A 23,919-nucleotide genomic window follows, 5' to 3' on the forward strand; every position below is an offset into this window, starting at 1 on the left:
CAAGAGTATGCAACAAACTGTTGACACCTATTGGCCGTTGTTGGTAAATCCACTAAAAGTGTGACACAAACCTTTTTTTTATTTTAACTCTAAATTTGGATTACAACTAGTTTAGACTTATGTCTTAAATTTTGTAGCATGTTGACATGAACCATTTTCATTTTTATAATTTTATGTTTAAAATATATACTTTATTGCATTAATTTTATTTATTACAATAAATGTAAACTGCTTTAAAAATATTTTAAATGTCATATTTTCACATACAGACACTTCCTCATAGGACTGCATACTCATATTCATAATATACTATATACTCATGCACTATATATTAATGACACTATATCCTATTAAAAAGGGACATACCATGAAAATCTGAGTTTTTTCATGTTTAAGCTCCATAATTGGGTTCCCAGTGCTTCTATCAAGGTAGAAAATGTGAATACGAGCAACCCAGTAACTTAGTTTTGGTAAACCATTCTCCACAAGCATGTGAAAAATATGTCATTGAAATTTGGCTCCCCTGGTGATGTCAGAAGGGGATAATGCCGCCCCTTAATCTGCACTATCCAACCACACCACTGCTATTTAGTACAGAGATCAACTCATTTGCATTTTAAAGGACACACCCAAAAATGGCACATTTTTGCACACACCTAAAGAGACAATTTTAACATGTTATAATAAATTATCTGTATGGTATTTTGAGCTACACATTTTACTCTGGGTATACCAAAGATTTGACATCTTAAAAAAGTTTTGTGAAATGTCCAAGGGTGCGTTCTCCGATAACGTTGTCTCTTAGCGCGCTACGAAGACTCTTAAGTTAAACCTTAACTACAGGTATACCTTTCCTACGTGTGTTCTCCGAACTATACCTTAGGATGTTGCTTAAGGTAAACCTTCTTAAGTTCGACCTTAGCGGGTGCTGTCCATGGTGGAGGTGCTGAATAGGTTGATATCGATTGCTCGACAATCAATTATTCACTTCATGTGATAGGTTTCGCTGCGTTATGAGATAGCGGTGTTCTTTATTAAATAAACATTTTAGAAATAGTTCAAGTTCAATTTATTAGGAATATCTGGTAAAAAATATTTCAAATTGCAAACAACTAAATTCAACCTTCTATATTTGATATCAAACCCGTGCAAAACCCGCAACTTTATTTCCAAACGTATCATATTTAAACTGCTCCAATTCATCCGCTATGCCTTGAAAGGATCATTTATATTAGGGGTTCCCAATAAGTGCGTTGCACAGGGGAATAAAGTGGGTTGTACAAGTACTTGACTGTGCATATAAAAACAAACTGCTGTTGTTCATTAGTTCACGCGTTTATTGTGCTTGGACACTGTATGCACAAGCAGCGCGTTAACAATGCGGATTAAGCTTAATGGACGCATTTCTGGAGCCTGTCTGTCTAAATATAACATATCAAATATTATATAATATCCTATAAATATATAGTATGATTGCTTTAGATTTTAGCTTTGATTAGTTTTAATGTGGAAATTTTGTTGACCTTAGATTATCAAAGCAGTAATCAAGTGCACAGTTTATTTTGAATGTTTATAAAGAATATGGCATGCAGTTGCCTCAAAGTTATAAAACATTAAAAAACTTCGATGCAAAGTCGAATTAACATTAATAATCATAATTATTTTTGTAATTTTACCCGATTTATTTATGCAGCTAAAATACTAGCCGTTAGACTAAGATTTAACGGATATGAAATGCACAAATGAAATAGTAGGATTCGCTGTATAGCTGCCAGTTTCACAAACTCCATCACCCAAAATATATTTTTTAAATAGTTTCTTAATCCTGTAGCATATAATAGTTCGCAGTTGATGTCCCTTTGGAAAACATAATTAAAAATCTAACAACCATCAATGTAATGATGTCTAATTATGTAAATGTTTTATTATTTAAATATAAAAATATTTGCCTAATTAAACACGGAGTGTATTGCATATTTTTTTTTACAAATATTTAGTTATATAGACTACAATGTAAGCTTTTATGAAAGTGATGGCCCCTAGTGGAGATCATGTGGGATAAGGTATAGCTAAGAGTGCTCCAGACCAACCTTCCGAACGAACGACTTACAGAAGTGATACGTAACTAAGAACGTTTCGGAAAACACGTATTAGCGATAAGGTACAGCTTAAGGTACAACTTAAGAACGACGTAGCGTTAAGGTAGTTTCGGAGAACGCACCCCAAACCATTTATCATTAGAAAGCTCTAAGAATGTAGTTTTCATATTTTAAAACCTTCTAGCAGTAATAATAAGGCAATGACAGTAATTTATTAATTTGTGACAAGAGTATGCAACAAAGCGTTGACACCTAGTGGCCGTTGTTGGTAAATCCACTTAAAGTGTGACAAAAACCTAATTTTATTTTATTACTTGAAATTTGGATTACAACTAGTTTAGACTTATGTCTTAAATTTTGTAGCATGTTGACATGAAACATTTTCATTTTTATAATTTTATGTATAAAATATATACTTTATTGCATTCATTTTATTTATTACAATAAATGTAAACTGTTATAACAATTTTTAAATGTAATATTTTCACCTACAGACACTTCCGTAAAAACCTAGAGGGATATCCTAACTAGATATAAAATGAAAATTCTGTATCATTTACTCACCCTCATGTTGTTATAAACCTGTGTGAGTTTCTTTGTTCTGCTGAACACAAAGGAAGATATTTTGCGCAATGCTTGAAACCAAACAAAAGTTTTGGAGCACCATAGTACTTTTATCCTACTATGGAAGTCAATGGTTGATTACAAATATCTATACAGTTCTTTATACAGATTTCAAACAACAGGAGGGTGAGTAAATGTGAACGATCCCTTTAATGGCACATCTATGAGGTACATAAGACATACTGGGAAACTAATCCTGATTCCACACACAGAAATCTTTGGATTCAATTAAAAAGCTGACTAATTATCCATAGCAGCCCTGTTATGACCATTAAATACCATTAAAACGTTTTATTTTAATACAAATACATACCCTAAAAGTTGTATTCAACCTGGCCATACTGTATATTCCTGGTCTATACGATGAAGTTCCGCTTTGACACATTATGGTCTAGTTGAGAGTACTGTCCTGTAGGTAGGTGGGAGGAGTTTGTGTTAAGAGAGGAGGACTCTGAGCTAGAATAGCTCCGCCTACGTCTATCCCAGCCCTGGTCAAAAGATAGAGGGCTGCAGCGATGGGTTTCCATTCCCACGTGGGTGCTGACCTCAGACGGATTCAGACTGAGTTTATGACCCTGAACTCTCGACTCATATTCATCTACTGATGTCTTCTTGTAGCTGTAAAAAAAGAGAGAGAGGGAAAGAAATAATACAATGTTTGACCTGCATACAGTTTAGCTTTAGTGGTTTTTGATGCTGGTCCCCAGAATGGGATACTGGTGTGCATATGATGATCCCAATAGGCTTCTTATAGGTATAGTTCACCCAAAAATGAAAATTCGGATATCATTTACTCACTCGCATGTTGTTAGAAACTTGTATTAATGTCTATGTTCTGCTGAATACAAAGGAAGATATTTTGAGAAATAATTGTAACCAAACTGTTTTTGACCACTGACTTCCATAGTAGTTTTTTCTCGTTTTCTACTTCATTACAGTTCCCTTTCAGTCGGTCACTACGACGTCACGTCGTGACCGACGAATTGGGAACTCGCTTAGAGAGACCAATCTGCTTCGAGGACTACTAAAACGCCAATGAACTTGGCATTGAGATATTTGCATAATGCTGGCGCCGCCCCGCCAGGTGCCTTTATAAGCAGCAGGTGCAAATAGGGAAATTAGCTTTTTCGCTTCGAAAGCCGGCAGTATCTGATACTGAGAAGCTACTCTACTCTGTTGGGATCGATTGCTGAAGTTGGTTGGACTAGCAGTACCACAGCGGACGCTTCGCAGTATTCCACGACTCTGCTTTTTTGTTTTGAGTTTAGTGTGTGCGTTGCCTTTCCCTGTGCGCATCATCAACTGAGCATCTGAGTGAATTTCCCTAAAAGAGTGATACGAGAGAGCTTTGTGCCTTGTTAAAGGCAGCCACTCTCTCGTATATCCGGAGATCAGCATGCTTTTCAGGATGGCTTTTCGTCCGTGCGATCTTGGGTGCGGCAAATATATGGGTCCGAAGGACGGTCACGAGCGTTGTCTTTCGTGCTTGGGCATCGAGCACGCGGAGGCAGCGTTTGCTGGGGGTAAGTGTTCTCACTGCGAGAACATGTCCCTTGTGGATTTGCGAAGACGGTTGTCTTTCCTCTGGGAAAAACGCAACCCGCGTCCTGCGAGTGCTGATCGCCGCCACGGAGCGGCCGTGAAGCTCTCAAAGGATGATCTTCGCATCACTGTGCTGAACCGGTCGGGGGATTCGTCTACGAGACGGGCTTACGCGTTTAAATGGAACCTTTTCGTCACATGGTGCTCTTCGCAACGCGAGGACCCCAGAGAATGCCCTATTAACATCGTGCTTTCATATCTTCAACATAGGTTAGACGGTAGGCTGTCACCCTCCACTATTAAAGTTGATATCGCCGCTATCTCTGCTCATCACTCACTTATTAACGGCAGATCAGTTGGCCAGCATGATTTGGTTATTAGATTTTTAAGAGGCGCTCGCAGGCTAAACCCCTCACGCCCTCCTTCTATTCCTCCCTGGGACTTGTCCATGGTGCTGAAAGCACTTCAAGGACCGCCAGTCGAGCCTTTGCAGTGTGCGAGTCTGAAGCTTTTATCAATGAAAGCTCTGACCCTGCTGGCACTGGCCTCCGTGAAGAGAGTAGGGGATTTACATGCATTCTCTGTTGACGATTCGTGCCTTCAGTTTGGTCCTGCTGTCTCGAGCGTAACATTGAGACCCAGACCAGGCTACGTGCCCAAAGTTCCCACCACTCCTTTCAGAGATCAGGTGGTGAGCTTGCAAGCGTTGCCCCCGGAGGAGGCAGACCCAACCATGGCTTTGTTGTGCCCCGTACGCGCACTGCGACTCTACGTGGATCGCACGCAAAGCCTCAGGACCTCAGACCAGCTCTTTGTTTGTTATGGTGGCCAGCAGAAAGGGAAAGCTGTCACTAAGCAGAGGATGTCTCATTGGATAGTTGATACTATCGCCCTGGCTTATAATCTTCAGGGTATTCCTTGCCCCTTTAATTTGAGAGCGCACTCCACACTGAGTGTTGCCTCATCTTGGGCTCTTGCTCGTGGTTCCTCGCTGACAGACATCTGTAGAGCTGCTGGTTGGGCGACACCTAATATGTTCATTAGATTTTACAGTGTTCGTATCGAGCCTGTATCCTCTCGTGTTCTTTCCTCTCCAGGGAGGGCACAGAGAGCAGACTCGCAAGTCGGCTTGCAGCCTCCGACTGAGGCTCCAAATTGAGTTTCAGTATGGAAGGCATCAGAGCAAAAATGCGTAATGGTTTGAATTGCTCTTCCTCCGCTGCCTTGGCAGCCTTTGTTGCGGAGCATTGGCTGTCAGCCTTTCACTAGCTGTTTCTTACGAACCTACGTGTTTGGCTTAGGCTCCACATTGTGTCCCATCGGGTTCCTTTGTGAGTATTATTCCGTGGGGTTAATCCTACCAGCCCACGTTTCCCTTAGCAGAGCACTGCTTTGCTTACACAGCCACGGCTGTCCTTATTACTGTTTATTTAGTCCACCATTAGCCCTTAAGAGGGGCGGTGGCTTCCGCAGCGTTCCTATCCCGCTCAGGTAGGGCGCTTCCCAGTCGCTGGCACTCTGTGGGGTTTAAGGAACATCTAGTGCCCGGCCTTTCTGCCTTATCCTATTTCTCCATTTCCTTAAGGGAATTTGGAGGGTTTTTTGCAGACACTGGAAGAGGTCAGCCCCTAGTGGCGTTTTGGTAGGGATTCCCAATTCGTCTGTCACGACGTGACGTCGTAGTGACCGACTGAAAGGGAACGTCTCGGTTACGGATGTTACCCTCATTCCCTGAAGGAGGGAATGGAGACGTCACGTCCCGTCGCCACAGGTGCTGCTCCCTGCTGTCGGCCGGTCACATTCTCCCGGCTTTCTCAGCGAAAAGAAGCTAATTTCCCTATTTGCACCTGCTGCTTATAAAGGCACCTGGCGGGGCGGCGCCAGCATTATGCAAATATCTCAATGCCAAGTTCATTGGCGTTTTAGTAGTACTCGAAGCAGATTGGTCTCTCTAAGCGAGTTCCCAATTCGTCGGTCACAACGTGACGTCTCCGTTCCCTCCTTCAGGGAACGAGGGTTACATCCGTAACCGAGACGATATCTTTATTTGTGTTCAGCGGAACAAAGAAATTCATATTGATTTAAGGGTGAGTAAATTATGACAAAAGTTAAATTTTTTGGGGGACCAGCTTGACCAGCAACCTCTACCAGTTCTATGAGGAGCAACATGTTAGATGACTATATGGAATGTGAAGGTGACGTCACGCCATGTTGCATTATGGGTCCTCTGCCATATTTGCAGGATCTCGGTTTGAGTTTTTGTGTTGGAGGTTGTGTTTCTGTCGAGATTTTAATAAACGTTGATATGTTTGGTCAGTACCTGCCATTACCTTGCCGTTACTTTTCAAAACATCCCTGCATCAGCGAGAGTGTATTTGCTGCATTTTCAGTCATTTGTGATTAATAAAAGCAGAACCACCTAGATTGTTTTGTCAAACTAGCTTGTAAATGTAAATTATGTATTCAAATGTAAAAATAATGTAATATAAATTAAATTATGTATTTATTAATTTCTAATCAACATAACCACATGAGTTACAAGAATAAGTCTGCCCACCACAAGCAAAATAAAACTGTTTTTTTTTTTTGACAATTTTGATGATTATAACATTTTTTTTATTAAATGCAACTGCTCAAACCCACTGCTTATGGCGCTTTAAATAATATAACTTTAGCTGAATATTTAGCATTTTGTTTTTTTAATAACTTGCCCGAAAATAGAAGTGCCATCTTATAAACGTGTTGATTCATTGCACGGAATACAACAGAGAAATAATTAATTTTATAGAATTATTAAGATACGTATACATTCAGTAAATGGCATATTTCTTTTAGCTGGTTTGCCAACCGTCATAAAACTGCCATCTTACTATGAGCTTGACGGGATTTAAAGCTCTTAAACTCCTGCAAGGTAATTGATCAGATATGTGAGCGGAGGTAATGCATCTGGATCCGTAATCCAGTCTTGGGCTGCTAAATCAAATGGATCTATGTTGTTTATCTCGGACAGTTTGTCCAAATAACGTTTTTCGCCAGTGGCATTTAGTTTCTCCCGATAGGGTCCGTTCTCTTTTTCTTTCATCTTCTCCATTTCTTGCGTTCTTCTTCAATTTTACCTTGTTTTAGCTTAAAGGTACACTCCACTTTTTTTAAAATATGCTCATTTTCCAGCTCCCCTCGAGTTAAACATTTGATTCTTACCGTTTTGAAATCCATTCAGCTGATCTCCAGGTCTGGCGCTACCACTTTTAGCATAGCTTACCACAATTCATTGAATCTGATTAGATCATTAGCATTGCGCTAAAAAAAGACATTCAATATTTTTCCTATTTAAAACTTGACTCTTCTGTAGTTACATTGTGTACTAAGACCAACAGAAAATTAAAAGTTGCAATTTTCTAGTCCAATATGGCTAGGAACTATACTCTCATTTTGGCGTAATAATCAAGGACTTTGCTGGTGTAACATGGCTGCAGGAGGCGTAGTGATATTACGCAACGCCTGAAAATAGTCCCCTGAAAGTAACCAAGGGGACTATCTGCTGCGTAATATCACTATGCCTGCTGCAGCCATGTTATGGCAGCAAAGTCCTTGATTATTACGCCAGAATGAGAGTATAGTTCCTAGTCATATCTGCCTAGAAATGGAAACTTTTAATTTTCCGTCTGTCTTATTACAAAATGTAACTACAGAAGAGTCAAGTTTTAAATAGAAAAAATATTGAAACTCTTTGGTTATTTTTAGCACGATGCTAATGGTCTAATCAGATTCAATGGATTGTGCTAAGCTATGCTAAGAGTTCTAGCGCCAGACCCGGAAAACAGCTGAATGGATTTCACAACAATAAGAATCAAATGTTTAACTCTAGGGGAGCTGGAATATGAGCATATTTTCAAAAAAAGTGGAATGTCCCTTTAACACACCCACAATTACATGGCATAGTGGTCTGCGGGGCCTCTAAACATGGCGCCTACGTCCCATAATGCAACACTGACGTGCCTTCACATTCCCTATAAGGTCTTTAGTAAGCTGGTAAATCCGCTCAACTAGCACTAATAAGCATAAACCAGTATGGACATGGAAGTTTATGCTATTTTAAGCTGGTTTTTTTTTCAGAAAAAAGGGCTGTCCAATAAGGAACATTCAGCCATCATATCAGGAGCTTGCCTAAAATGTAGCCTAGGTGGGCAGCTTTCTTTGTTTTGGATCAGAGCTGTCAAGCGTAGTGCTTCCCAAACTGTGAGCTGCGGCCACCCAGTGGACCATAGCGGTACTGCAGGGGGCATTGGCTTGGCTAAATCAAAATATTAAAATAATTAAAATATTCTAAGTGTTCTGAAATGTGATTTTTCCCCCTCCTTATTGCATAAACATAAAGCATATAAAACATTTTTTTCCATTAAAGTGAGGTGAGATACATTGCATGTAAATGGTTTATTAAAACATATTTATGTAATTTATTGCAAACTCTGGTCTAGCATTTACTGAGCATGTGTGCTGGAAACTAAGTGTAGTATAAACTCACAGTCTCAGCAGCAGAGAGGAGAGCACCACTGAGACAGATGATGCTGCCATTGCAGCAGAACCCATCCAGGGCTGTAGCACTAGTCCAACAGGCATAAAGACACCTGAAACCAGTAAACCACATTTGTGAACCGCATAAACACAAACCCGGTACTCAGTAATGTCAGGTCCTACTTACCTGCTGCAATAGGGATGCCAATTAGGTTGTAAATGAGAGCAAACACAAAGTTAATCCTGATTCTCTGCACGGTCTTTTTAGACAGCTCAATGCTGGCCACAACGTCCAACAAATCATTCTGAATCAATAAAGACAACAAAATAAGAACTGTTTGAAAAAATATATTTCTATATCATTTGTTTGCTGAAGAATAAATTGTTCACCCGTATTAAAACGATATCTGCTGCCTCTATAGCAACATCAGTGCCTGTTCCTATGGCGATGCCCAGATCGGCACGAGCGAGGGCAGGCGAGTCGTTGACCCCGTCACCAACCATTGCGACTTTTAGACCTCTTTCCTGCAGCTCTTGAACCTTTGCTACTTTATGTGAAGGCAAGACCTCTGCAAACACCCTCTTAATACCTACCTGAATTAAAAATACACACCAGTGACCACACAACACACCCACTAAATTGTAAATACTCTATATATATATGACTGTATCTGTATGTTTGCACCTGTGTGGCAATGGCCCGGGCAGTGCGTCTATTGTCTCCTGTGATCATGAAGACCTCTATTCCCATACTTTTCAGGGTACGAACAGCCAGAGCCGACTCTGCCTTCACTGTATCCGCGATGGCTAACATAGCACACAGGACTCCTAAAAGAAACAGATTGATGAAAACATTCAATTTATTTGCACAGTCCCAGGAAATCCCATATAAATACAAACCAGAACTATGATAATCACGCTTAAAACACTTGCAAAATGCATAAACATTAATAGGTCAGTGACAAAAACGGTTTGGCAAGATGAAAAATTCAATAAAAAAAAACTTGTTTTGCATCAAGTTTATTTTAATGCACAGTGTATTTATGTTAAAGGGGCCATGGCATGAAAATCTGACTTTTTACATGTTTAAGTGCCATTATTGGGTCCCCAGTGCTTCTATCAACCTAGAAAATGTGAAAAAGATCAACCCAGTAACTTAGTTTTGGTAAACCATTCTCTACAAGCACATGAAAAAATAGGTTGTTGAAATTTGGCTGTTCTTATGATGTCATAAGGAGCTCTTATTATAATAATAATACCACCCCTTAATCTGCACTATCCAATCACAGCACTGCTATTAAGTGCAGAGAAAAGCACAATTGAGTTTTAATTGCAACAAACCACCTCATTGTGATCAGTGTTTGAATTTCATCAGCTCATTTGCATTTTAAAGGACACACCCAAAACAGCACATTTTTGCACACACCTACAAAGTGGCAATTTTAACATGTTATAATAAATTATTTATATGGTATTTTGAGCTAAAACTTTACATATGTGCTCTGTGGACACCAAAGATTTATTTGACCTCTTAAAAAAGTCTTGGCCCCTTTAATTTTATGCAAATAAAAAATTACATTTGCACCAGTTTTATGAAAGTTAAGCCCTGAAAATGTCAAATGGTGTAACTGCCAATTGCGCCAAAGAATCAGAAATATTAAATATTTTAATATTTTATCCACCTTGATGGCATGTAAGCGCAATCATCAAAAAAAAAACTATATATATGTTTTTTTTGATGATTAATATTACAAAAATGCATTAAAATTTACATTTACAAATAACTTATAAAATTATATTTTATATATATATATATATATATATATATATATATATAAAATATAATTTTATAAGTTATTTGTAAATGTAAATTTTAATGCATTTTTGTAATATTAATCATCAAAAAACCATATATATATATATATATATATATATATATATATATATATATATATATATATATATATATATATATATATATATATATATATATATATATATATATATATATATATATATATATATAAAATATAATTTTATAAGTTATTTCTAAATGTAAATTTTAATGCATTTTTTGTAATATTTTTCCTGACATATGCTGAAAACAGCTCTGTTTTCTAAATAATCTTTGACAAAATGTAAAAATGTATGTAAAAAATCATATTACACTAAACTAGATGATTATCTTTTATTCCACATTTTTTAATTTAAAAAAACTAGTTACACCAGTTGACACCGGTTACACCACATTGACATTTTTGCAATTATCCTCCAAATATTCTTTCAAAATGAAATAAAACCAGAAATGTTAGACTTGGTCCTCAAAAAAGAGAATGTATGCAAGTAATCTGCAAATTTATTTTGAAATTTTAACTCTTTTACATTTAATTTATCCATTTGGACACAAAATAATTAAAGTCACCTCATTGACCCTTATGCATTTTTTTGACAATTTTTTTTTCAAAATAAATTGCATTTAAGCTATTTTTATCTTTTTAATTTTTAACACTTGTTTTGCGAACACAGTGATCTACCCGTTAACCTACACCTAAATGAATTTCCAAGATTTTCAAAATAAAAAATAAACCTGTACTCTGTATAAATATGACAAAATTACTGATACAGTACCATCGATGGCCACCAGGATAGCTGTCTGTCCTTTAGTCTCATGACTGCTCATGGCATCATCCACATCAGCTGTGACCTCCAAACCATTTCTCATCATCCACTGTCTGTTCCCGATCAAAACTGAGTATGAGGGGCTGTCTGGAAAACAAAACGCAAACGCCTCATTTGTCCCCCTTAAAACAATGTGTTGTGAATAGAAGATTGCCCTGATAAACAATACTGTGAACTACTGTACACCATTACACAGAAATGTGTACAGTATACCAAAACCAGCCTGGTTACTTATTGAAAAAGGCAATGAAGTCTCTAGTAATACACCAATCTTACACTAGGGGGCACCAAAACCACATTTACCTGACCCAGACTGTGTATCTGCCACCAGGCTGCTCTCATCTGTGGTGGCTCCTTGGAGGGTGAATAGATGTGCTGTGTGTTTTGCTTTAGGGGTATGATGTGTCTTTGGGCTGTTCTGCAGCAGATCCTCTATGTTGGAGACTTTACAACTGATTCCACAGCCAGGAACTGCCTGGAAGTCCTGACAGTAGCCCAGGGTTTCTGAGCCCAACTCCTGCAGAGACACAAAAATAGACCAGCAAACATAAATGATTGAGAATTAAAGTTTTAAACATTTAAACAAATCATTTAAACAAAAGTGACCATGTTTTTTTTCTTGCAAAAGTTTCTTTACATAATCTAATAGATAAATGTCATCACTGCCGCCTCTAATTTTTACATTTTGCTCATGCGATTGAGGTAGAATAAAGCAATAAAAAGTGTTCCTGTAGCTCATTTGGTATAGAGCATCGTGTTAGCACCACAAAAGGTCATGGGTTTGATCCCAACCCATGCCTGTGTGAACATCAAATAACATTGTGTTCGAACAAAATTTTATTTTAAGTTTATTTCAATCTTAGACATGGCCTTACTCAGTCAATAATATTAGATATCAAGGTTATATTTTTTACAGATTGTTCTTTCCATCATGTAGTATTATTTTATGTAGAAAACAGAAAATGTGACAAAATATTTGAAATTGAGATTTATACTACACCTGTATCTGACAATAAATAAGTTTTTTAGTGATATATGGTTTGTTAGGAAAGGACAATATTTGGCCGAGATACAACTATTTAAAAATCTGGAATCTTAGGGTGCAAAAATATCAAAATATTGAGAAAATCGCATTTAAAGTTGTCCAAATGAAGCCCCCATATTACTAATTACTAAATTTATGGTGGGAAATGTACAAAATATCTTCATGGAACATGATATTTACTTAACCCTTATGTGTTGTTGGGGCCATTTATAGTTTTTTATTTGGCCACAACTATCTGTGTGTTTCAGCAAATGGAATGATTTTTGGTGACAAATCTTATATTTACACATATTTTAAGAAAATGCTTTGAAATTTTTCAAAAAATCAACAATATACTGTGGGCAAATTGACTACCCTTTCTTGTTGTTAGTGGACAATAAAGACCCATAAATTAAACTGCTGTAAAACTGTATCAGATTTTTTTTTTTCAATTATTTTGCATAAACTACCAAATGTTTAATAAAAAATCCATGATTTCATAAGTGATGTCACTGATTTGGGGGGTAACAGTACAAAATGACTGATTTTCAATATAATGATTGTGGATTTGATTTTTTTAACTTGGGCATGTCAAAGATTAGTAAAACATTGGCTTTGATGCATTTTTAGTTTTTGTGCAGCATCAGATTTTTTTTCTCCCTTATTTATGGTTCGTTGACGTTTTTGCCCCATTGATTTCCGTTATAACGCCATTTTTATTGCGGAGCCATGACACCTTATTATCATGCTTTCTTGATTTTTTTTTTTTTGCAAAGAGGTAACATTTATAATTTTTATGGTTGATCACCATGTGTCACCATTAACCCCTTAGTAGGCCTGTGCAAAAAACAGATCTTAATTTCTGGTTTGTACATTATACATTTGAACAATGCACAAGGGTAACATCCTAATGATTTTTGGCATAAAACTTTGACCCATAAAATGTATTGTTGGCTAATGCTACAAATATACCCGCGTGACTTATGACTGGTTTTGTGGTCCTCGGCCACAAATCACAAAAAAGTGACTTAGCCTAAGCTGGATTTTTCCAAGCAGGCTCATATTTGAAAATAATAAAATCTCCTGCCATTATAATCCACTTTACATTGTGTGACCAGACTTGGTAGACTATTATTGCTCAAGTGTGAATTTAAAGTTGTATTGTTTCTATTAATTTATCTAATTCATCTATATGCACAAAGACAACCTTTTTGTCCCCTTTTCATTTTATAGAGTAGATTAAGAGAGCGAAAGTTGCAGCAGCCGCGAGGACAGTTGAAAGTGCAGGCAGTGACATCGCGTGAAGGAGTCTGATTGGTCGAGGGCGAGGCACTGTGTTCAAAAAAATACTTCTATACGTATCATATAAATGTTTATGCATATGTACTTATATTAATAAATATGATTGGTTTAATAACTTCAGTTTGAAATGTATTATCTTTTATATTAAATAAAATAAATAAAACTATTTCCTCAGACCTCCTTGCAGTACTTGGTGACAGACATGCCCAACGGGTGTTCACTGCTCGCCTCCGCGGTCCCCACCACAGCCAGAACCATCCGGAGAGGAAGCCTTGCTCGGTCCCACAACACCAGCACTCTTGTCACCTGCGGCACCCCATTAGTGATGGTGCCTGTCTTATCAAACATAACAGCCCGAACCTGCAGGGGGCGCAGTGGAGGGAGAGAAACAGACTATCACCAGTAATCAATATATTTGTGTCAAAAGTTAAACTGTAACAGTATTTATAGTTGTAGACATATAGTAATATATGATATATACAGATAACATGACCTCAAAACATGCTACAGTATAAAATGAGTAAGATAAAAGCATTAGTATTGCCTTGTGGGCCATCTCAAGCGGTTCTCCTCCCTTTATAAGAATGCCATTCTGGGCGCCCACGCCAGTGCCAACCATAACTGCAGTCGGAGTCGCTAGACCCAGAGAACAGGGACACGCGATGGACAGGACAGTGATGGAGGCTTGAAAGGCAAACCGGACGATCACGTCTGTTCTGGAGATGTTGGGGTCGTAACCCTACAGAGATCACACGAGATTCAGAGACTTTTCCTTGCACACACCTGTCTATAAGGGCTGTAGAAATAGTTCATGAGTCCACTTACAGGAAAATATTTTGCCACTATCTCAAAGTCCACAAAACCAATGATAAGCCACGCCACCACTGTAAGCACAGAGATGATAACTATGAAGGGAACGAAATAGCCACTCAGTTTATCGGCTAACTGCTGAATTGGTGCCTGCCGAGAGAAAAAGAAATCATGATGGCTTAACCATCGAAATGAAATAAGACTCTTCTGCATAAAAATTGAAGGACATAGAAGTATATAGTTAGTTTTGGGCAGATTGAAATATGATTGAATGGCGAGTGCTGAAATTTTTACTTTAAATAATTAAAAGTGTACACAACTTAATCATTATTTTAAAAAGTAATAAAACAAAATATGAGTAAAAAATATCAAGGCGTGTTCGTAGGTCTACCCTGTTAAAAGGCCTCCTTACATATCTAAACATTCATTACAAAGTTTTATTTGCATTACACACTCATGTCTATATTGCATATAAATGTATTATATTTAAAACAAATGCTGTGTGTATTTGTTATTATGTTTTGTACATGAGTTACCTTTGATGTCTGGGCCTCTTCAACTAGTTTAACTATTTGGCAAAGTGTTGTCTCTGCACCCACATGCGTGGCCTCCACCAGCAAAGCACCGTGAGCATTAATAGAGCCAGCGATCACATAGCTGCCTGCTTTCTTAATCACTGGCATTGGCTCACCTGCAGAAAAACTGAGACTCAGATTTTCATCCATCACATGTAAAGCTATGGGGCGAACAGGACAAAACAAGGAAAATATAGAAAAGAATGTACTCAAGGATGAATCCCCCAAATCGTATCGAGACCAGTTTATCTGACATGGGTTATGGCCAGTGCTTAATTTGTAAAGTAAGAGGTTGCGGACCGCGGGGTTGGGGGTCCGTCGACTCAAAACGCGGGTTGGAGGTAACAGAACAAAAAAAAAATGAATAAATGAATGAAACTCAGCGTAGCCATACATTAGCCATTAAATATATTTGTTGCATTGGATGCGGATGGTGGGTGGGTGCGATTTTGAAATTTGGTAAAATTAAATAAATAAATAAAAATTAACAATGCTGTGTGTAGCCTACATCAAGGCAATGTTATTTTAATTACAGAAAAAAATTAAATCGCAAAAAAAGTAAAATAAATACACTGCATCAATTGTTTTCACAAGCAGCAAATATCCTCTTCACCTCAAAACGCATCGAAAATGTAAAAACTTGTGGAAATTTAATGGGGAATAAAGACGAACAAGAGTGATAAAAACACTACACAACTAGTAATTTAATTTTAGATAGTGACATAGGAGGTGCCTGATCCAAAAATAAGGTTCCGGATCCAACATCTGAGGTACTGGAACATCTCACGCTGTGTTCCAGCTCAAATTAAGCCCTGGTTATGCCTCAACCCAGGGGTGTTCCTAGGGTCAGATGGAATTGAGGGGCTTAGCCCCCCCCACTGTAAAAAAAGTTGGATCAACTTAAAAAAGTAAGTTACAATTTTTTTGTTATTTCAACTTAATATTATATTGGTTGACATTTTTACACAACTGTACTTAGTTTAGAGTGCGGATCGGGACGCATTTTTTTGTCCAAGCCCGGCCCGTGTCCGACAGGGCAGTAACCAAACCCGACCGTAACCCGACAGGCATTAAGATATTTATGTCCGAGCCCGACCCGAGCATTAAAAATCTGATTGTCACAGCAAAATAAACACATTTTCGCACACATGAAGATGGATGGCGATAGTTGTATAATGGAAGTGGATGGTAACAAAATCCGAAAGAGAAAAAAAAACATGCACAGACAAATCCAAATTAAACCCTGCAGCTCGTGACGACACATCGATGTCCTAATACACGTAACGATCGGTTTGTGCGAGAAACCGAACAGTATTTATATAATTTTTTACCTCTAATACAACACTATCCCCAGAGAAACGGGAGCCCCGTATAGTGTATATACGCCCTCACGTGCACCCGATACAGTAGGTGGCGGTATGCACCTATTAAGTTGTTTCACAACATTTAACATTAAATGAATAAGAAGGTGATGTGAACGCGCCTGTTTCATTTTAAGATAAACTATCCCTTTAAACAGGCCCATTGGCTACCTACATATTATAATAAGCTGTTTTAAATTTCAAATGTTCAATGCCTTATTGCGCCGAGCCCGACCCGAACACGAACATAATTTCTAAATATCTATCCAAACCCGGCCCGTCGGGTACAGTCGGGTCCCATCGGGCTCGGTTCAGGTATCCATCCTCTAATTTAGTTAACTTTTAAGTTGAATTAACTCAAAAAGCAACCAGGTAACTTACTTTTTTTAAGTTTAACCAACACATTTTTTACAATGCTTTTTTATTATTTTTAAATTAATTGTAAAATGAACATAAAACTGAAAAAAGCGCATGGCACGGAAATAAATATTGGCACATTAGTTCCCTACATACTTTTGTGTTTTCATCGATTCAAAGCAAATCACAGTAAAAAATAATTTCCTATAATAATGTTTAAAAATAAAGTCGAAGTCATTTACCAGTTATAAGAGACTCATCTGCCATGGACGTGCCTTCAATCACCTTCCCGTCGACTGGGAACTTTCCTCCTGGTGCCACCTTTACCACGTCACCCCTCTGCACCAGCTCCACAGACACCTGCTCCTCTCTGACATAAGGGAAACAGAAGATACTTTTGTACAAAGAGTCATCAATAAATTAGTGTAACACTTTAATTTGTAGATGGAGGAACCTTTATAGGGAACAATAACTTAATAAATGTGAATGGAGTGATTTAAACCTGATAATTGTGTTGTCAGGGCCCAGGGACACTATAGTGGCATCTGTAGCTTGGAGAGACATGAGCTTTGCCAGAGCTTCAGAAGTTTTACTCTGTAAGGATAAAAGGAAATCGTACTCTCAGACCATCAATTATCTATTAACTTCTTTAAACAAGTAAGTAAAATGAGATTTATTATCATTTAACTATTATCTATTTGATGTGTCTTTACCTTAGCAACATGCTCCAACCAGCGTCCCAGAGCGATGAATACAAAAAGCATCGGAGGCGTATCAAAAAAAGTGAGGGGGCTCTGTTTGGCTTCTTCGATCATGGCTACAATGAGCACTATGCAGGAGTAAACATACGCAATGGTGGTTGCCAGCACAATTAACACGTCCATGTTGGCAACGCCGTGCCGTAGCGAACGATAAGCTTGTATGTAGAAGTAACGACCACCTAGAAACTGAGAGAAAAGGGGAGAATACATTTTGGCAAAAATCATTATTCTGCAGATTAGGTCAGTGTCTCCAAGGTACCTGAACAGGTGTGCAGAGCAGAAAGAAAGCCAAGTTAATGATGGAGAGACCAGGCAGGATGTTTTGATCCACAGGCATGGAGCCACCATGTTCCTTGTGTTGACTGTCCATCACCATCATGTAGATCATCAGACCCATAACTGGAATCCCAAACACCAGACTGAACAGAAACGAATGCTTCCACCTGCAAATACAGAGCACTTTAAACTGTTATATACAGAAAAACATACATCTTTATAGTTATAAACACTATAACACAACCCACATAAACAACAGAAAGCCTTATGCATTTTTACAATAAAAAGAATCACAAGGTGGTTTTGTCAGAGACTGTATGAAACATGGATGTAGTGGGCGGAGCCAACCATCGCAATCTTGGCAGCACGTCACCACATGTCACTCCCTGAAAAACAAACATGGGCAAAGAGGCGAAACGTGGGTGGAGCTGAGGTGCCTGTTTGCTGAAACCACACCCCCTTGACAGCAGCGGCAATCCACCTGGTGCTTAAGTTGCCACGCCCTCAATTATGCAGAACTTTAAGACTTATTATAATTTAAACCGATGAGTTACAAAAATCCCCCCCCCACAGTTGTCATGAAGGGCAAAATAAGCTATATACTGTGGGCCAGTGGTTTTCAAACTGGGGGCCGCGAGATGGTGCCAGGGGGGCCCCAGTTTTATGGCATTTTATGAAATACATTAATTTATCATGAATTCTGTGTAATTAAACCTAAAAAAATAAGGCAACATTTTTTTTATTAAAATGTTGAGTTTTAGAACAGTTTTTTGTCACAAATTTTCTTTGGGGGGCCGCGAAGTAATGCACCGTACACAAGGGGGGCCGCACGCTGAAAAAGTTTGGGAACCACTGCTGTAGACCAAAAACACTTTTTGTACCAATCTCTGCTGTAAAGTTGGACATTTTAAGATGGGGGTCTATGGGATTCACTCTCTTTTGCAGCCTGTCCCTGGCGGCCAGTCGATGAATTGGAGTTTAAAGGGATAGTTCACCCAAAAATGAAAATAATGTCACCCTCATGTCGTTCCAAACTCGTAAGACCTTTGTTCATCTTCGGAACACAGTCCAAGATGCTTTAACTTTTATATTTATTCGGAGAGCTTGTTGACTATTCATTGAAAATCTACGGACGGTATACTGTCCATGTCCAGAAGTGGGTCAGTTGGAATGTGTTGAAGCATCAGAAATACATTTTGGTCTTTAAAATAACAAAAATTACGACTTTATTCAGCATGACTTCTCTTCCGCGTCTGTTGTGAAGTGCATGCACAAGACTAAAGTCATGTGACTGCAGTGACGCAGATGACGCGGCTGACGGTTTATCTGGTGCGCCCCAGCTGTTTTTTTTATTGTACGCCCGGGCTTCGTTTACAGTCTGAGGAAGCTCTCGGACAAAATATAAAACATCTTAAACTGTGTTCCGAAGATGAACGAAGGTCTTACAAGTTTGGAACGACATGAGGGTGAGTCATTAATGACACAATTTTCATTTTTGGGTGAACTATCCCTTTAGGTCACTTTTGTATTGGATTCACCAGAGATACCAGAAGGTTGCCCTATGGGTTTTGGTCACTTTCAAGTACAAATTTGTCCCCAAAATAGGTTACACACACAAAAAGTGAAATCAAATTTGAACAAAGATACTTGCTGTCGAATCTCCTCTTGGTGGTCCAACTTGTTGTCCTTCCCAAATCCGTTGTTTTTTATCAAAGACACTCCAAAACCTAAACCCTTACAGAGTAATCAACATAAAAACAGAGAAAGATACAATGAAATAAGAATATCTGTCTACCCAGTAGCAAACATTTAAATGAAAACCTAATTAAAATCCAACTTTCTCTCATTATCAATAATTTAAATATTTGTACCTCAATGATCCTGATGATATCTCGAGAGCCTACTAAATCTGGGTCAAACTTCACATGAGCTTTGTTTGTTGCCAAGGCAACGGAGGCTTCCAAAATTCCCTCTGTCCTCAAAAGTTTGCTTTGGATGTTATGGACGCAGGAAGCACATGTCATACCGGTGACCTGACGAAATATCGGTGTCCAGATTGAAATCACTGAGTCTGGCTTTTAAATGACGCACATCAAAACATTTGTTTGTTAAATTCTACATTAGCCCTTCATAAGAATTTCCATTTAATCTTTTATACTGCTGGTTGATAAATAAAAAATACAAAGCAAAGCTTTTAATCTTCATATTTAAAGCAACACTATGTAGTTTTTTTACCTTTAAATAATGTCTCTAAAATTATTTCAGTGATAGAACAACTTTTAACTGGACAAACTGTACTGTTGCTGCAACCTGAGCAGCCTCCTAGCTGCTACAAGTACACTCTGAAAGTGGTGGTGGAGGGTAGAGCACACAGCCCCACCCCTCCCCCCGCATGCAGAAGAGTGTCTGATACCAGGCACTGTTGCGCTTTTCAACCACATGGGGGAGCTGTAAGTCATTTTTACATGGGAACTACATAGTGTTGCTTTAAAAAACACAATCAATACAAACTACACTGCGTCAGCTATTCTGTATTCATTCATTTTATTTTAATTTATAGGACAAGTTCAGTATTTTACATTTAAAGCCCTGTTTTCAGATTGTTTATGATGAAATAGAACGGTTTTGACTGAAATTTGGACATATGAACCTTGTGTGAGCATATCAGTGAACACCCCTGACCACTCGGTGCGTTTCACGTCTTTGTAAACAAAAGTTTAATGCATTTTAGGAAGGATTGTTCCAGTGCACCTATGCAGCCATAGTAGGGGTGGGAGGTGATACAACAAACACCCGAAAATTCTCGGGCCAGCATCATATGTCCAAATTTCAGTCAAAACCGTTCTATTTCATCATAAACAATCTGAAAACAGGGCTTTAAGTGTAAAATACCGAACTTGTCCTTAAAATTATTTTCCCAACTTTTTCCTTTTTTTCCCAGTTAAAGGTGCAGTGTGTAAATTTTAGTGGCATCTAGTGGTGAGGTTGCAAATTGTAACTGACGGGTCTGTCCACTGCTCACGTCTTGCTTTTGAAACACATAGAGAAGCTACAGTAGCCGCCACAGGACAAACATGTCATCATTGGAGACAACTTGGTAAAAAAGTTTGTCTGTTAAGGGCTTCTGTAGAAACATGGCTGCACAAAATGGCGGCTTCCATGTAAGGGGACCCTCTGTGTATGAAGATAAAACGTCTCATTCTAAGGCAATAAGGTCTTTATACACCCCTGATAATATAATTTTGTATATTATTTTGCATTTCTGTCAAGAGATCCTTCTAAAAATTACACACTGCACCTTTAACTTACACTGGTTGTTGTATATTATTGCTTTATTTTGGCACTGTCTTGCAATGATTCTGTTTCTTTGCCTCTTTTCTTGGCATTTTTGTTGAGTTATATATACATTGAAAATATGTAATACTTGTTCTTTTCTCCTTCGGTTACATTTTCATTTAACACATGTACAGTTGCATTTAACATACACTTCTATTTCCATATAACAACAGCTGTCATAAAAATGACATTTAATGAATCACTACAAGCAAAACAAAAAACATAAATCTCAAATACCTAAAAAAACAAGCATAAAATTTTGTTCACCCAGACACTCACAGAAAGATCCAAGATCCCATCCTGGCCTGTGTTCTCTTCCATCACAGACGCTCCGAAACCCAGGTCAGAGATAAGCTGTGCAATCCGTGATGGGTCCGAAATTCCCGGATCATATCTCACCTCTGCCTTACCAGCCATCAGGGCAACCAATACTGATTTAATACCTACAAAAAACACTACAGTACAGTGACCTACCTCACAGCTTTTACATTTGATGTAGCAACACAAACATAACGTAACATCATTTACATTATTACCTTCATGTTTCAGCAGGTTTCTTTCGATGTTGCCCACACAAGAAGCACAGGTCATGCCTGTCACATGGATAAAACATTTATGTGTTTCCCTCACCTCAGAGCAACTGGGGTTTTCTGCGCTGATGAAATGTGACGATTTCAGCCTGTTTGATGAATCTTTCAAAAAAGCAAATACTATTAAAGTCACTTCAAATGGCAGTTTGCACTGATTTTTGTACCTAGATGATATCTAATTCAATACTTTTGCAGATTTGTCAGTAATGACTGCAAGGGACCGTAATACTTTGAGATTAGCAAGAGAGTGTGGTTTTTTTAAAGGACAAGTTCGGTATTTTACACTTAAAGCCCTGTTTTCCGATTGTTTATGATGAAATCGAACGGTTTTGACTGAAATTTGGACATATTGGAGAATTTTCTGGTGTTTGTTCTATCACCTCCCACCTCTGCAATGGCTGTATAGGTGCACTGGAACAATCCTTCCCAAAATGCACCAAACCCTCATCCACAAAGACGCGAAACCCACCGAGTGGTCAGGGGTGTTCACTGATATGCTCACACAAAAATCGCTGTAGAAGATGCTTTCTAACAGGTTTTATCGTAGTTTTTGTCCAACTCCATTGACTTGTATTAGATGTGCTGTGAGGTACGGTATTAGTACTCAGCGCCGGTAACGTTGTTTGTATTCTTGCAATTGGTAAAGGTGGATTAGCGCCACCAACTGGGCTGGAGTGTCTATTATTCAAGCTCTCAATGGAAGAATGTACGGGTGTGAGGTGTTTGGAAAAATAGGTCCACAAGTTTACAACAAATGCTAAAACACCGGTTGGAAAGCATCTTTTGCAGCGATTTTTGTGTGAGCATATGAGTGAACACCCCTGACCACTCGGTGAGTTTTCTCTGGACCAGTGTATCTTGCAAAATGGTCTATGGTGATGACTTATATAAATGTAATTTGTGAATATCTTTATTATCGTTTTTAAATAACTCAAATTGTGTTGAATGAGAAAGAAACATTCACATGATAAGCTTGATGTGTCACCATAGAAACTCAAACATTATAACAGTCGAATAAAAATTTTAAATAGCTGTTTAAAAAAAAATCACATCAGGAGGCCAGTTGTGACATTTTAACATACACATGAAAAAGGTAAAAACACGAATTATTGGTCTATTTTATGTACAAACATTCGATTGACTTTCCACTGTGCAGGTACAGAACTGGTATGTCTCTGTGCTTTTATAGTTGCAAATTGAAGACCTGTCAACCCCCAATAAGAAATGAAGAGTTTGGTTCCAAAACGCGTTAAACGCCATTTTTTGAAAAAAATGAGTTACTGCCAAAATCAGTATTATATCAGGTCAGTAGTTAAAAGTATTTTATTTTATTTTACGCAAAATCCAATATCCACCGTGTTATTTTATCATCTTTTCTCCCTTTTTTCCCAAAACGCAATAAACGCCACTCCTCCTTTTGTACAGAATGCAATAAATCCGCTCCACAAATTACAGCGCACCATTCCATGCAATGTAAACAAACAATGGCGGCGCGTGGAGTACATGGAATCCTAGTTTTCCTCATCTACTTTGTACTTCGTGATCAACAAACAAACAAAAACAAAATAATACTTTAATTGCATTGATAAACCTGTGGTGGTTTTCTGTGACGGGAAAGAATGTAAGCCATCAACATCTAATAATTTCCGCGAGAGGCACTCGGGAGACGGTTGCTTGTTCTCTCGACAGCATCAAGTTGCTCTTATGCTAACATATTGACCCCAGGGGATCTTATGAAAAACTTTACATTATTTTACTCAAAGTCAACGAAAATCGAGCAGGACCAAAACATTTTACAGCTGATCGCTGTGAAAAATGCTAAGCGACGACGTCAAGTATAACCGCAGCAATGACAGTGATCTTAATATGACAAAGTAAGTGTTTTGATTAATGGCATTAATGTTTATTTTTTTAATCAGTGTGTACAACTGTTTAACTAAATGAATATAAAATGGCAAAGATGAATGCACATTTATATATTGATTAAATAGATTTATAGCATTTTGAAAAAAAAACATTTATTGCATTTTGTGGAAAAAATTATTTATTTTTATAATAAATCTTTGAA

General features: G+C 38.1%; 1 protein-coding gene across 1 annotated transcript in view; it reads right to left on the minus strand.

The window, feature by feature from the left end:
* Positions 1-2,479: 2,479 nt before the first annotated feature.
* The window catches only part of atp7b (ATPase copper transporting beta), a 29,239-nt gene continuing 7,799 nt past the window's right edge, over positions 2,480-23,919 (minus strand). Inside the window, exons 3-21 of the mRNA XM_055212116.2 lie at positions 21,798-21,953; positions 21,541-21,704; positions 19,797-19,958; positions 19,577-19,659; positions 17,909-18,092; positions 17,602-17,835; positions 17,391-17,482; positions 17,131-17,258; positions 15,132-15,286; positions 14,611-14,745; positions 14,330-14,524; positions 13,963-14,145; positions 11,763-11,976; positions 11,409-11,546; positions 9,466-9,608; positions 9,171-9,374; positions 8,968-9,085; positions 8,791-8,893; positions 2,480-3,341 (exon numbers count right to left, since the gene is read on the minus strand). Of these exons, the coding sequence (XP_055068091.2) occupies positions 3,080-3,341; positions 8,791-8,893; positions 8,968-9,085; positions 9,171-9,374; positions 9,466-9,608; positions 11,409-11,546; positions 11,763-11,976; positions 13,963-14,145; positions 14,330-14,524; positions 14,611-14,745; positions 15,132-15,286; positions 17,131-17,258; positions 17,391-17,482; positions 17,602-17,835; positions 17,909-18,092; positions 19,577-19,659; positions 19,797-19,958; positions 21,541-21,704; positions 21,798-21,953 (3,053 nt within the window). The 3' untranslated portion in view covers positions 2,480-3,079. The remainder of the gene's footprint in view (positions 3,342-8,790; positions 8,894-8,967; positions 9,086-9,170; positions 9,375-9,465; positions 9,609-11,408; positions 11,547-11,762; positions 11,977-13,962; positions 14,146-14,329; positions 14,525-14,610; positions 14,746-15,131; positions 15,287-17,130; positions 17,259-17,390; positions 17,483-17,601; positions 17,836-17,908; positions 18,093-19,576; positions 19,660-19,796; positions 19,959-21,540; positions 21,705-21,797; positions 21,954-23,919) is intronic.

The sequence above is a fragment of the Misgurnus anguillicaudatus genome, chromosome 8 (genome assembly GCF_027580225.2).
Source record: "Misgurnus anguillicaudatus chromosome 8, ASM2758022v2, whole genome shotgun sequence".
In the NCBI taxonomy this organism is placed as follows: domain Eukaryota; kingdom Metazoa; phylum Chordata; class Actinopteri; order Cypriniformes; family Cobitidae; genus Misgurnus; species Misgurnus anguillicaudatus.